General features: G+C 33.9%; 1 protein-coding gene and 1 long non-coding RNA gene across 2 annotated transcripts; one reads left to right on the top strand and one right to left on the bottom strand.

The window, feature by feature from the left end:
- Window positions 1-5,255: 5,255 nt before the first annotated feature.
- On the bottom strand, window positions 5,256-7,049 carry LOC112327498 (uncharacterized). The gene is made up of 3 exons (XR_002981790.2): window positions 6,911-7,049; window positions 5,766-5,865; window positions 5,256-5,675 (listed from the first exon to the last, which is right to left on the bottom strand). It is a non-coding gene; the product is annotated as an uncharacterized LOC112327498 (long non-coding RNA).
- A 6,005-nt stretch (window positions 7,050-13,054) lies between these two features.
- LOC7464678 (probable inactive patatin-like protein 9) lies at window positions 13,055-15,095 on the top strand. Its single transcript, XM_002307549.4, has 2 exons — window positions 13,055-14,649; window positions 14,740-15,095. Exons 1-2 carry the CDS (start codon window positions 13,720-13,722, stop codon window positions 14,944-14,946), a joined length of 1,137 nt encoding a protein of 378 aa, XP_002307585.2. The 5' UTR covers window positions 13,055-13,719; the 3' UTR covers window positions 14,947-15,095.
- The last annotated feature ends 701 nt before the right edge of the window (window positions 15,096-15,796 follow it).

The raw sequence follows: 15,796 nt of genomic DNA, 5'->3' as shown, positions 1-15,796 counted from the left end.
GTAAAACATTCAATAATACTTTGTACTAGAAAAGGGACGGCAGAGACATTATTTTATGCAAGAATGATTCGAATCAAAGCAAGCTTTTTTTTTTTTTTTTGTGCTGTGGAAAAAAATGCACCCATGGAATAATATTATACTAAAAGGATATAATAATAAAATACCCATGGATTTGCATAGTACTTAATTGTTACGAAGAGATTTAAAAATCTTAGTTGCTAGTAAAAGAAGTACTAAAGCATGCTTGTTTCCAACACCTAGGTGGTTGGTACGAGTATATACTATATATTAAAACCAGACAAAGCAATCCACTTGCCAAGTGGCCTTGATTAAACATTATATTTTACGAACAATGTCTTGATTAAACAATGTCTGAGCGAATCCTAATCGGCCTCGATGATTGGTCCTTCTGCCCAAATGTGATTATTATTATTATTATTATTATATACTCTTAATTAATCTTGTAGGTCGTAATATTATAATTTGACCACGGCTAGCTTTGCTATATTATATGATTAGAGTCAACTAAAACAAGTATAAAATGATGGTGGGCCAAGACAAATCCCATCCAATGCCACTTTGTAACCGTGTTTAAAAAGAATTATGGATTTCTTAAATACAATAATTAAAAGATCATTAAGTCCAGATTGAAATATAATACTCAGGCAGATCTTTCTTCCTTTTTATAATATTGTTTATATGTGAGCTGGAAGGGAGGGGCTCTAGACGAAAACGTACCGTTTGTTAGGTTTCAGGCTATTATTTTACGGTGGTCTTACATTTCAGGGAGAGAAACTTTTCAATGCAAGGTAGGGTGGGGGAACATGCAAAGAAAATATAGGAATTAAATTAAGATGCCCACGTCAGACATCAAATAAATCTTGAGCACTTCCTTTTACTATTGCCTCGATCTTGAGAATTGATTACACAGACATCTATTATAATAAGGTTGATACGTGGCTTGAATTAATTTAGTATTTTTGGTAATAGGATTTTAATCGTGTTTGTGAGAGAGAAAAAGATGCCTCAAGAATTTCATTTTAATCTAATGCATTGGCTTGTTTTTTTTTTAAAAAAAAAAATTCTTATTATGGCAAAAATTAAATAGTGTAAAGAAATTACTGTAGATCATAATATTTTTTATTATAGATTGTAATAATAGTTTTATTTCTTATTTTTTATTTGCAAAACAAATCTTTAACTTTTTTTTTCTTCTCATTCATTGCTTTATTTCTGCCACTTTACGCCCAACCACGTTAAACCTAAAGTACTTGGGTCTGGCGAAAACACCAGACCTACAAGTATTATTGGTCTGATAATCATTCAAAATCCAAAAAATTTAGGTCTAACAATCATTTCAGGACGCTTGAGTTTGTCATGACTACTAGACTTAAAACATTTAAATACTCTCTATAATTTTAATATTTTTTTTATATTTTAAAAAATAATTAATATTGATTCGCTACATGAACCAATATTCTAGTAACTAGATATGTAATAAAATATAAGCATTTAACTGAGTTTTTTATTACGCAGCAAAAATTACACTCCAATTCTAGTGGAGATACATTCACACTCCAACCTATATTTTAAATTTCAAGATTTACCTTTATTTCTTGTTAGCTCTTATTTTTTTCAAGCACTATTATTTAGAAAACAATTATGTTTTGATTGTCTAATCCATCTATTCTTTTTTTCTTACACAGATATTAGTTTAATACTTTTAAAAATAAATAAAAATATATTTTTAAAAAAAGTACCCCTCCCATGGCAGAGGTTCGTTGGTTTAGCCTTAACTTTTAGGTTTGCGGTGTAAAAACGCACTTAGGTATTTGACAATACACCAAACTGTGTTTTATAATGTGAGGCCCATCAAAAAATTAAGTTTTAAACGCAGTTTTTGTAAAGCAGTTTTTACATGTTTTTTTAACTGAGTTTCGTAAAAGTCAGTTTGTTTTTGGGTTTCAAAAACACTTTTTTCAAAATTTGAAAATTTTTTATTATTTTCTTTACTTCAAATTAATTTTTTTTTGTATTTTCAAATCATTTTGATGCGCTGATATCAAAAATAATTTTTAAAAAATAAAAAAAATTATTTTGATGCATTTCCAAGTAAAAAGCACTTTTGAAAAGCAACCACAACCAAATATTTTATACATGTTTTTTACTTTATATAAACCTCAACCATAATTTTTACCAAACACGTATCTAAATTCAACTAATCATATTTTTTTAAAACTTATTTTTTTAAAATTTCATCTATAAAAACTACCTTAAAAAATAAACATACTCTAGAAACGCTTTTAGAGGATCGGCACACTGGCCCCCTTGCAGTTATGCATGACCCAATGTGTCCTCTCTTTTTTTCTCGAGGCCCCATGCCTGAGAATGTGATAACAGCCTAGCATCGACTTTTCTTTATTGTTATTTTAAATATTAGCACTCCATCTATTTACATGTAGAACGTCAAATTAACAAAAGCTGAAACAGAAGTGAAAAACATCCTCGCATGTGAACGAAACCATTGTGTTTCGCGGTCTTACCTTTCTCAGAAGATAAGATAAAATAAAATAAAAAACTTAACACTTAGTTGCTGGAGTCACGACAATCTTTTCACAAAATTAATTAATCATTATTAAATTGAATACGTATAATTATATATCTTTCCATTTTAAAGACAAAGTACAACAATTAAAATATTACATAAAATTTAAACTCAACATCAAGGGTTTTTTTTATAATAATTTTTTTTATTATTATCAAACGAGCTAAATGACAACTTAGTATTTGAATATATATATATAAAATAAAAACAAAAGGTACAATCAAGCTACTAACATATTTTTAAAACAATATTTTCAAAATTAGTGTCATGGAGCTTTGTTGTCTTTTCATTGTGTTTTTTTTTTTCATTAGTTGAGTTTTGAGACAATTTAATATTTAACTGAATATAAAAAGCAAAAACAAAAACAAAAAAATACAAGCACATATGTAGTACTTGCCAGCTCGTGGGAGTTGCATGTGCACTTTGGACGATGCTTATAGCGCTTCCTGGTATAAAAAAATACTCTTCTATTATGTCGTTGGAAGTGATGTTGCATTTTTTTTTTGTTGGTATGACGTGTGTCGGCGTTTATAAGACAGTTTGTTGGTGGTGAACCTTTCTCTTTTCTCCTTTTATTTTCTCTCTCATCCCCAAAAAATTACAGCTTGACCTTTTATGTTGTTGGTATTTCAACCCTATTTTGATTTCTAACTTTTGTTCTTGTCCCTTTCATATAAATTTTATTTGCTTTCAATTTCATCATTTAATCCAATTTGCATATATTATTTTTTCCATTTTATTCCTCATTCTTTTGATTTTTTTGGACTTTTTGTTGAATTGATTTTTCTTTTCAATTTCACCCTCCAATCAAAGATAAAATTTATTTTGTTTTTCAAATTGATTCTCGTTTTTTTTTAATTGTTATTCTTTGTTTTGAATCCCTTTGCACAATTGAAATTATTTTTTAATCTCATCATTCAATATTTTATTGATTGAGAACTGGGTTTTATGATTTTTTTAAATAGGGTGTTTCTGGTCTAATGACTCGGGTCACGAGTTTGGCTAAATAACTCGGGCTGGCTCAATCTTGATTATCAAGATTACAAGTTTATCATGCTAACTCGGGTTAATTCAAGCTAATATTTTTAACAAATATCATCCCTTTGAATTTTAGAGGCAAGAATTGAGCTACTTTGTCTCATTTTGGAAAAAAAATGTTTTTTGCCCATGTCATTGTGTTTTTTTTTTTAATTTGATATATTTATTATTATTATTATTTTTAATTAAAATAAAACCGACTCATTTAATTTAAATAAATCTCTAACCCGAGTTGTGTATTTTTTTTTAAACCAGTTTGAAGCATCTAGATATATATTTTTGAAAAAATAAATCAGGCACGCTGCAAATCGTGTGTCCGTAATAGAATTATATTCTCTCACATGAGAGAATCACACAAAGATCGCATCTTTGACGCTATGAGAACAAAATTGACACAGCCATTAATCCACATTTCGATTTGACATATTTTTTTCGCCCCGTGCCGAAGGCAAGAAATTAAGTTGAGCAAATTATTCCAATATCAACGGAAACTCACAGCTTCCACAATTTATTGGCCTGGGCAACACGCTCGAAAGAATGAGCGAGACACGGGCACACAGAAAATGATTTTTGCTCTGGAGAGGAGGTACAAACCGTTGAAACTAGGTCCCACTTCCTCTACTCGAGCACTATCTCAACTCGGTCCACAGATGACAGCCCTGTTCACATAACACAATTGATGGCGATGATGATGGATGGATGGGCATGATATCTTAATCACCCCTCTTGGTTTAAATTAAAAGAAGGGGATGCTTATGAACAGATCCCTCCTTTACATGTAAGCAAAGCAACTTATCTTCATTCGTCAAAGGCGTATCACTTTGCTTATGAATCCAAGGTTGCAAACTTGGTCTGAAAGGAACCGATCATCAGAACAAGCTCCCTCGGCGTCACCATAGGTGGTGGTCCACCGGGCCTCCTCCCCGCCAATCATTTCGAATCTGAGGGGCATATTATTGGGGCTATTATCCACATGAGATCATAGTCCAATAATCTGCTCCAGAGACAGGAGAGAAGATTCTTTTGCTCATTGAGCTCGACAAAACTCCTAATCATGTCCACGGCCTGTTCTGACTTCTGACCCGAAACAAGCCCATGAGTCGTAATCTCCTTTTAGGCGTAGCACGGTCTGGTCCATATAGTACAAATTAGAGTGCTAGTGAAGGGAGATACTACGGTGAACCACACGCCATCTGATGCCTGTAGAATCTCTCACAGCATCACGAGTCATTTCAGGTGAAGGAATGTTGAGAAAATCAAATGGGGATAAAATCTGACATCGTTATTCATTTAGAACAACATCATATTGATGATTCCTCAAGTTAATGAACGCCTATAGTGTACAAACGGAGCCTCAAAGAAAAGTTAGAACAGTGCTATACAAATGAATAGCTAACACTCGTACGGACCCGTCTTTCATCCTTCATTCCAGAAGAAAATATCCCACCGAGATCCTATTTACTTTTCAGAGAAGTAACTTTTTGGAGAGGTATGGACGGTTCATCCCAAAATAGAGCCCTGGGCAGGAAGCTCGCACATTTACATAACGCATCGGATTTTGTTAAAGCTTCAAAAAATCCTGGAAGACAGTTCATGTCCATCGGCACACCACTTAAAATGAAACGACTAAAATAAAAATTGGCACTAATGTTATCTGCATAAAGGGAAGTAAGACCACCCAGAAAGAAGCCAAGTTCAGCCAATAGCCCTCAAAACCAATGTATCTTAGCACAAGCTTGGGACATGGCTCTATATTTGGATTCAGTAGAGGACTTGGAAACATGGTTTGTTCCTTGCTTTTCCAAAAACTAATAGCCGGACAAAGAAACGTACATCAAATCATAGTAGAACATCGAATTGCACTACACCCGGCATAATTAACATCATTGTATGCTACAAGATGAAGTGAACTACCAGTGGGAGAGCAAAATCCCCACAAAGTTGTGCCATGAACATAGTGAATGATTGATTCGTCGTACTGCAACCATATGAAGGTGTCGAGGAGAGGCCATGAACTGACTAACCTATTGGACTGCATAAGAAATATCAAGTGTAGTAATTGTTAGATAGACCAAGCTACAAACCAACATGCAATAGGTTACAGGGTCTGATAACAAGTCACCCTCTTCTTTGTGCAGCTTGAGATTAAGTTCCGTGGGAGTATCAAGAGGGGTAGAGTCTTGGAGACCTATAGCAGCCACCAAATACTGGGCATACTTGTGCTGTGACAGAAAAACACCATGTGAATCAGCAGTACTTTCTAGACCAAGAAAATACACAAGGAATCCCAGATCCTTCATGTGAAAAGAGTCATGTAAATACTGCTTTAATTGGAAGATCAGAGTTGAATCAGTACCCATGATAATTAAGTCATCAACATACACCAAGAAAATGACAACCACAACTTAAGTTTTGTGAAGAAACAAAGATGCATTATATTTTCTTTTGAGAAAAGCAAACTTTGAGTAGGGTAGAAGTAAATTTCTCATACCATGCACGAGGAGCTTGTTTGAGACCATATGACGCAACTTGCACACTATCAAAGTAGGAGTGGAAAGTAAAGGATGAATATAAACATCTTCCTTGAGATCCCCGTGAAGAAGAGCATTCTTCACATCCATTTGGTGCAAACCCCAATTTTAAGAAGCAACAATAGCCAAAATTGTGCAGATGGTGGTCATTTTGGCCATCGGAGCAAAAGTTTTCTCATAATTAACTCCATATTCTTGATTATTTCCAAGCGCTACTAAGCAAGCTTTATACTTGTCCAAACTACAATCAGACTTAACCTTAATAAAATACACCCACTTACATCCAAGTGCAGTCAAGTATCAAAGCATGGCATGGTTCTCTTCATATCAAAGTATCAAAAGCAATCAACTAAACCTATAAATATGCAATACTTGCCCAGGCGACAGAGTCATTTACATGAAAGAATCATAAACAAAGTCAAGTTAACCTAAACACGCACCCATTCCTCAATCTTATCCAGCATGGATGGATTTGATCTGCCTGTCCTCACGGAATTAAAATTATGAGTAGCACTGGATTTACAAAATCCATAACCTTATGATATTTGGAAAAAAAAAATCATCTTCTCTAAAACTAAAAAGACATTTTTCCACCATAATTTTATTCCTTATATTTCATGCGAATGCCTATTTTTATTATTGTATAATTAAATACAAAATATTCAAAAAGTACTCCACGGGCACGCAACTATGCTAGTCTTCTCTAAAAGTAAATTTGAGCATCAAACACACTTACAGCATCTTCCTCAATCAAGATTTCTCCGCTTCGATCTCTTCAATAGTAGCATTCCTAATCACTCCTCTTCTGAATATAACATAAAATTTTCAATATATATATATAACCACACTAACAACACCACATCTACTAAAAATGCTTGCCTGTTTTGCAACAACGGTTTTGACAGGGAGTTTGGAGGAGCCATTCCGGAGACTGGAGTAGTTAGCAGAAGAGCTCCACAAAGACACTCTAGTAGCAGCAGTAGAGTTGTATTGGACTCAACCTGTAAAATTAAAAAATAACTTTACATCACTTCATTGCTTGAAATGTGCAAAACAATACATACATATATTATATATATAGAAGATAGTAGGGATTAGGAGAACCTGAGAGGGAGAGGAGGGCTTTGGTTTGGATTAGAAGATGGACCACGGTGTCGGTGGTGCTGTTGGTGAAGAGAATGGGGTTGCTTGGTCTTGGCTTGTCAACAGGAGGGGGAAAAGGAATGGATTGTGGATAAGAAAGTTCCAGGAGAAGTTATGCCACGTTTATTTTCATGGCAGGAAAGTGTGTTTTTTTTTAAAAAAATATTTTTATTTTATTTTAAATTATATATATATATATATATATATATATATTATTTTTTATATTTTTAGATTTTTTGGTATGTTAAAGTTGAGATTAACTTTTAAAAAATTAAAAAATATATTTTAAAATAAAAAATAATTTAAAAAGTAACGCCTGCTATAATTCTAAACTGTTGTTAAGGCTAGAAAATTCTCTATTCTAGACGCGGGCTACAGAATAAATACGTTTTCCTATCAGTGGGCAAATCCATTTATCAGTCTCTACAGCTGTCCCAGATAAACTTTTAGCAAGTAGCCACAACATTCTTTGGTGGGCTTATGATCTGGGCCTTAACATTTGCTTAATATAAGTGGACTTTCTTGTGCTTCCTGGAAAATGGGAATTATTATTATTATTATTATGAGAAATAGAATTGGAATGATTTTTTTATTGAGTTTTGGTATTTGATTATTTTCTCGAGATAGAATAAATAATATTTTTCTCTGTGTATATTGTTTTAAAATGACATGAATTCATTCTAAAATTATCTTATAGATAAATTTATTTCATATTAATGTTTTTATCCCTCCAATCAAATAATTTTCTCTTTTATATATATATTTTTTTTCATAAGACACTAACCAAAACACAATATTATGTATTAAATAAATAATATAAAAGTATATATATATATACCCTCTTCATTCTCTATCCTTTTATGCCTTGTTTTCTTTCTTGGTAAATCTTAACATATTATATTATGGTCATAATTTTGCAAAAGGGTGCAGATCACGTGCAATGGTGATTTTCTTTAGGATAATTACTAGTTACATGCCCCGCGTGATGTCGCGGGTCAATTATTTTTGCATTTTAAAAATAGACAAGATCTAAAAGTGTTAGGTTTTTTTGCAAAGTTATATCCAAGAATCTCAGGTTTGGTTGCAACGCCTAACCCAAGAGTAATGTTTATAATATTAATAATAACATTAAACTTGGGTTAACCCTTAGCATAAAAGTGTCTGGACTGCAATACCAGACCCAATAGCATTGGACGTGGGTCTGGCTGCAAGGTCGTATCATAAAAGTGTGATAATTAAATAGATTAGTTAAAAAGAAAAAAAAACCAACAGGAAGAAAAAAACTAATGAAAAAAAAAGATGAATTAATTGGGTTAACCCTTCAAACCAGGTTAACCCGTCATACCTTGAATTCGCATCGTGAAAGTTTGATAATTAAAAAGAAAAAAACAAATTAATGGGTTAACCTAGAATTAACTGGGCTAACTCGTCAAATCAGGTTAACCTGTCAAACCCGGAATCCGTGTAATGAAAGTTTGATAACTAAATAGAAAAAAATTTAACATCAATTTAAATTAAACGAAAAAAATTAATTAAAAAAAAAGGCATCAGCCTTTTCACTGTGGACTGCACTGTGCAGTTCACAGTCAAAGGCATAAAAAAAAACTAAAGGCATCAGCCGAGAACTACTTAGAAAAAAATTTAATATTAATAAACTAAATTAATTAAATAAATAAAATTAAAAAGAAAAAGAAAAAAAACCTCTAAGAAGAAAAAAAAACTAAATAGAAAGAAATTTAACATTAACAAACTAAACTAAATGAAAAAAATAATTAAAAAGAATAAAAAAGCAAAAAAAAATAAAATTCAGGTTAACTCGTCAAACCAAGTTAAACCGATAAACCCGGGATCCGTGTCATGAATGTCTGGTAACTAAATAAAAAGAAGCGAACATTAAACAACTGAACTAAACAAAAAAAATTAATTAAAAAGAAAAAAAAATCCGGGTTAACTCGTCAAACCATGTTAACATGTTAAACTCAGTATTTGTGTCATGAAAGTCTGATAACTAAATAAAAAAAAATTAACATTAACAAACTAAATTAAACAAAAATATTTATGAAAATAATAATAAAAAAAAATTGACGGGTCAACCCGGAATTAACTGGGTTCACCCCTGAAACTAGGTTAACCCGTGAAACTCGGGATATGTGTCATGAAAGTCTAATAACTAAATAGAAAGAAATTTAACATTAACAAACTAAACTAAACGAAAAAAAATAATTAAAAAAAACAAAAAAAGAAGCAAAAAAAAAATCCCAAAATCATTAAAAAAACAGCTAAAAAAACTTAGACAACTTAAAAAAAAAAAAAAAAAGCCTAAGGAATCAGTGTTTTACTGTGGACTGCACTGTGCAGTCCACAGTAAAACACTGATTCCTTTTAGCTATTGTTATGGTTTTTTCTGCAATCTTTAAGGTAACTTTCTACATGGTTGGTGAGACTGATGCTTGACCCTAAAAAAAATAAAACATTAGATCAAACTTTTTTTTTTTGTTAAATGTAGTTCATTAACATCAAAATTAATTATTTTTATGGTTGAAAATGTTATTAATAACAATTTTTCTACACTAGAATCCAACGAGCCTCTTTCTATTCCCACAAAAAAAATATTGAACATGTTCGACTTCAATGAGTGGATTGGTCATAAGAACTTTTCATATTAGTGACTGACTATGTGAGCTTCTCTAACTGTTTAACCCTATTTCCCCCCATCTTTTAGATAATTAATTTTTCAAGGTCCGCGATTAATTGATTTTATTTATCGTTATTAAACAAACAGTGTGCGTGTATTGTTTCTACGTTCTAGGATTTGTTAATGCTCTAGATCTCTACAATTTGATGAACTATTATTTTGGTATTGTATGTTATTAACATAGAAGAATGTTAGTCATGTTTCATACTTTGTAATCTTATCTATATCTAATTGCAGTTGGTAGCATAACCATCAAAACCAAATTGTATTGCAAGTGAAGCAGCTGTAATTTAGGTTATGTAATGCAACAACACAGTTAGCCTTAAAAGGTCAGACAATTTCTTCTTTATTTGAAATTTTTATTGTCATTGTCAAGCTAGATAAAAGTTTCATATAACAATAATTAGGATCTCGAGTCCTTTCTGAGGGACTCATTATTAGTTTCTTTAATGATGGCACTAAGCTTACAAGCTCTGTTTGTTTAAGCGTTGGTTATATCCAACAGTTTTTTTTGCCATACCTCTGTTATATCAGGACCCTTCGGGCCATATGATCCAAGTTGGACTCGCATATTGAAAGTAAACTAGATTTTAGTTTTTCTGAAAAATAAAGGAATCGTCGACCGATTGAAATAAATAAATCGGTTGGCTGGTTCAGAAAGAGTCAACCGGTTAATACATTTATTGTTCAAATTAGGATTTCCTTTGAGCAGTTTAATTTTTTACTTGTCTATGACTCGAGGCTTATAAATAGACTTTAATCAGAAGCTTAATTCATAAATGTAGAGAGGAATACACAAGAGAAAACATTTAATAAGATTCTCTTCCTCTCCAATCTTTTTCTTATTATTTGGTTTTGCTTATTGCTTTGCTATCCATAAACACCTATCACACCTATTTTTTCTTCCAACAAGTGATATCAGAGCTTGTTTTTTATTGTTTGACATGACCAATACAAACTTTCCACTTTAATATCCACATATGGTGTACTCGTGTGAAAACTTGGTTAGGTTCCCAAGATATGTGCGAAACGGTTGAAAAAGGCTTCGAGGAGCCTATAAAAGGATCAACATTGACTTCACCCCAAAGAGAAGTCGTGCAAAAGACGTGAAGGAATGATCACGTGAAGGAATGATCAACAAGCACTTATAATCATCCACCAATATATGTATGATGCCCACTTTTAAGATAGTGACTAATACAACCAGCACTAAATAAGCATTAAATTTTTGCAACAATCAAACCAATAAGTTAACAATGTTAAAAATGTACACCTATAAAAGTTACGAGGTGACTTTAAAAGGCTATTGTGATTTAATCAGAGAGTATTTCAGATTACTTTAATAGACTATTGGCCATTTACAATTAAATAAAGAGATATGAGGGGAAGATGGAGGAAACACATGTGGTAAAAAAGATTTCACACTCACTACAAAAGAAGTCATATAATATGGTGATTGTGATAGAAAAATCGTAAAATATAGATTTTTTTACTATTCAAGGATTTATGGGAAAACTAAAAGCCTTTTAAGAAATAGTTAATAACATTCAAGAAGACGTGAGAGCACAAATATTCTTTTCAAAACACTATTCGAAAGAGAAGTAAGATGGTTCTGGATATACACAGGAAGGTAAATGACTTGGTAAAGGTGGAGGAAGAGATAGATTTAAAAGAGGAGGTCGAGGCAACCTCAGCTGGTTAATTGGTCGACCGAATGAAGCAAACTAGTCGATCGGTTCATATGACAGTGGTAATCCAAGATTCAGGTTTGACAAAATAAAAGTTAAATGTTACAATTGTAAGAAGATGAGTCATTATGCCAGGGATTGTTAGAATCCAACCAAAAAGGTCGAGGAGAATGCCAATCTTTTTTTAGAAAATAAGAAAAAAGTCACCCTATTACCAATCCATGATTAAAAAAGTAAGCCAAAGAGAACATATTGTATCTAGGCAATGGTGCCAACAATCACATGTGTGGAGACATAGACAAGTATATGGAGCTTAACGAATCAATTAAAGGTAATGTCATATTCATAAATCATTTAAAGGTTTTCATTAAAGGAAAATGTATGATTCTCATAAAATTGAAAAATAGAAGCCATCAATTTAATGGTGATGTCTATTGTATTCCTATTGTAAAAAGCAATATATTGAGTTTGAGATAATTATTGGAGAAGGGTTATGAGATCAATATGAAATTGTACCTTAACATTACTTGATACTCATGGAGATATGATTGCAAAGGTAACCATGATAAAAAAACAAAAAATAAAATGTTTTTGCTAAACATATAGATATATGTGCCTAAATGCTTAAAAACATGTGTGAATGATGGGACTTGGCTTTGACATATGAGAGCTAGGCATGCAAACTTTGATAGCTTGAAGATGATGACACAAAAGAAGATATTGAAGGGTCTATCATCCATTACACATCCAAATCAATTACGTGAAGGATGTCTGGTGGGCAAGCAATTCCCTAAGAGCTTTCTAAAGAAATCCACATCTAGAGCAAGTCAACATCTACAAAAGATACATGCAAACGTGTGTGGTTATATACAATCATGCTCATTTTATAAAAATCTATATTTTTTTTTATTTTTTATTGATGATTATAGTAGAACAACATGAGTATGTTTTTTTAAAATAAAAGTTTAATGTATTTAATTATTTTTATAAGTTTAAAGCATTAGTTAAAAAAGAAGTGATTATTTTATAAAATCATTTAGAACAGATAGGGGTGAATTTTATTTTAATAAGTTTAATTAGTTTTGTATAGATTATAGTAGAAAAAAACTCTTAAAAGTATCTAGATTACTATAACAAAATAACACAAGGATGAGAAAGAATAAAAACATCTTTAATATGACAAGAAACATGCTAAAAACCAAAAAATTACCGAAAAAAAATGTCAGCTAAAGTAATATTTGTTAAATATTTCTTTTTTCCTTAAAATACCCATTGTGCACTTAAACATCATGTAAAAAAAATAAATATATAACCCCTCTCATGGTGCGGATGCACGTCTAGTCCAACCTAAACATAAATCATAAATAATTCCATAACAGAAATTTAACTCTTAAGGAATACAATAAATTAACTGGCCAAGAGAGTCAAAAGACAGTCTTGTAGTGGTGCCCTGTCAGTCACTGTGATGAACAAATAATAGCAGTTAAAGCGAGAGCCGAGCCGAGTTAAAAGCCGAGATTGGCGCTTCCTTCCCATAACCCGATAGGAACACCCTTGATTGCACGTGCAAGGACAGTCCATCCGCGTAAGCAAGTCTTTCACAACACAAAAGTAAACCCCTAGCCCTAGTAAGCAAAAATAAAAGAAAAAGAAAATAAAACAAGAAGTGGCGCGTATATAACCACCTTCACTGGCACGCCTCCTATTCAGTCCCTGTTTCAACTCTCCACAACTCACAGAGCCCACAGAGAGTAACAAGAGAGAAATGGGACACACTCTTCCCACTCACTCACTCACTCACTAAATATCCATCTCGTCCACTTGAAAAGCCAGAGATTTTGATATAGAAAGAGCGTGCATTGTGCAGCCATTAATGCCTTTTATCTACTAAACGTGACTCCGTTTTTCACTACACGCTCCTTTAGCAAACTTCAGGAACACAATTTCTTTCTCACTTTCATTTACACACACAAACGCAAGAGCAGCTGCATTCCCAAGTATTGAGAGAGTGCTCTTGAAATGGACCTTAGTAAGGCAACGCTAGAGATCTTCTCCAAACTGGAGCAGAAATGGCTCTCGCACTGTGAAACCACCAAGAAAACGCGAGTGCTAAGCATTGATGGTGGAGGCACAACTGGCATTGTGGCCGCTGCTGCTCTCATCCACCTTGAGGACCAGATCCGCTTCAAAACTGGCGATCCTCAAGCTCGGATCGCCGATTTCTTTGATATCATTGCTGGCACTGGAATCGGAGCTCTCCTCGCCACCATGCTCGCCGCCGACGATGGTTCTGGCCGTCCGCTCTTCACTGCCAGAGACGCCGTTGCATTTGTTGCCGACAAAAACTCCGACCTCTTCAAAGCGAAGCACGGTGGCTTCCTCCTCCGCCGCAGGAGGTTCTCTGGTAAGAGCATGGACAGAGTATTGAAAGAAGCGTTGAAGAGGGATGATGGAGCTAGTTTGACCTTGAAGGACACGTGTAAGCCTCTCCTTGTTCCTTGCTTTGACCTAAAGAGCTCTGCTCCTTTTGTTTTCTCCCGAGCAGACGCGACCGAATCACCAAGTTTTAACTTCGAGCTCTGGAAAGTCTGCCGTGCCACGTCAGCGACTCCAAGCCTCTTCAAGCCGTTTAACTTAACGTCAGTTGATGGCAAAACCTCGTGCTCCGCAATTGACGGAGGTCTCGTGATGAACAATCCAACAGCAGCGGCAGTTACACACGTGCTCCACAACAAGCGTGATTTCCCCACCGTTAATGGCGTAGAGGATCTGTTGGTTCTGTCATTAGGAAACGGAAGTGGATCGCTGACTGGAAGGAAGCTCCGTCATAACGGCGAGTGCTCGACGTCGTCTATTGTTGACATTGTGCTCGACGGAGTCTCAGAGACTGTTGACCAAATGCTGGGTAACGCATTCTGTTGGAACCGTAATGATTACGTCAGAATTCAGGTATTTGCTGTTTTTTTGAAAAAAAATTCAAGTTTTAGTGATTTCCATTTTCTATGCTTGATCTTTGTTGACGGAGTTAACTGTGGGTAGGCAAACGGATTAGCGAGCGTGGAGGAGGAGGTGCTAAAGGAGAGAGGAGTGGAAACGTTACCGTTTGGCGGGAAGCGGTTATTGACGGAGACCAACGCCGGAAGAATAGAGAGCTTTGTGCAACGACTTGTTGCTTCAGGGAAGAGTAGTTTGCCTCCTAGTCCTTGCAAGAACTCCGCCGTTAGTCCTCTTGCCAACAGTCGCTAACTAGTTCCGTGAACTCCTTGTGTTTTTGTCTTTTTAACCATGTTAACCAATCTTGGTTTACTTAACTAGTTAGTTAACCGTCTCTTGTTGAAGTAAAATAGCAGTGGGTAATTATGACCCTTGAATAATTTAAGACCATCTTACATTTCTGTCTCCTCCTCCTTTGACTGAAGCAAATTAATTTATCACATAAGATAAATATCACCATCATTAAACACATGGAATAAATTTATAATTGACGATGGCCAAAACTATGGAATGTCATGTGTAGTGAGGCAAAACAAGATGATTTGGTTCAGCTAAGAATTTAGAGTCTTTAAAACAAATTAGAAATTGTCGGTAGAGGTTTTTGTTCTCCTCTTCAAGTATATGCCATTGTATTTTATGCAGTCTCCAAGCAGCCAGCCTTAACGATTCAAGGGGACGATTTCAATATATTTGGATGTTTGGTAAGAAAAAGGTGATGGGTAAAAGTAAAATTCAAGCCACTCAAATGACTTGACCGGTCAACACAAATTCAAGTAAAAATGTCGGATAATTAACCGAAATGACAATTTCTCACACGAATGCTTGTCCTTGATTATTCCAAGTTTTGTTGGAGAATAAAGCAACAAAACTAGCTAGCTGCCAGGAAAATCATAGAGAACATTCAAATGAAAGCTAATCACTCTAGTGATATCTTCAGAACACTGTTTCTTCACTTGTTCACAGGAATGACTTGTGAGGTATCCCACCATAAATTCGCGTGTTCAAAGCTCACAGTAAAATCCCACTTTCTATTAGCCAAGAGAAAATGAAAGTGTAATCAAAACATTTCGTTCTAGGGACCGCTTCAGTGATTAAGGGGTCC

Source organism: Populus trichocarpa, chromosome 5 (assembly GCF_000002775.5).
Source record: "Populus trichocarpa isolate Nisqually-1 chromosome 5, P.trichocarpa_v4.1, whole genome shotgun sequence".
Classification (NCBI taxonomy): Eukaryota; Viridiplantae; Streptophyta; class Magnoliopsida; order Malpighiales; family Salicaceae; genus Populus; species Populus trichocarpa.
The sequence above is the reverse complement of the archived record's forward strand: the minus strand, read 5'-3'. Positions and strand labels throughout refer to the sequence as shown.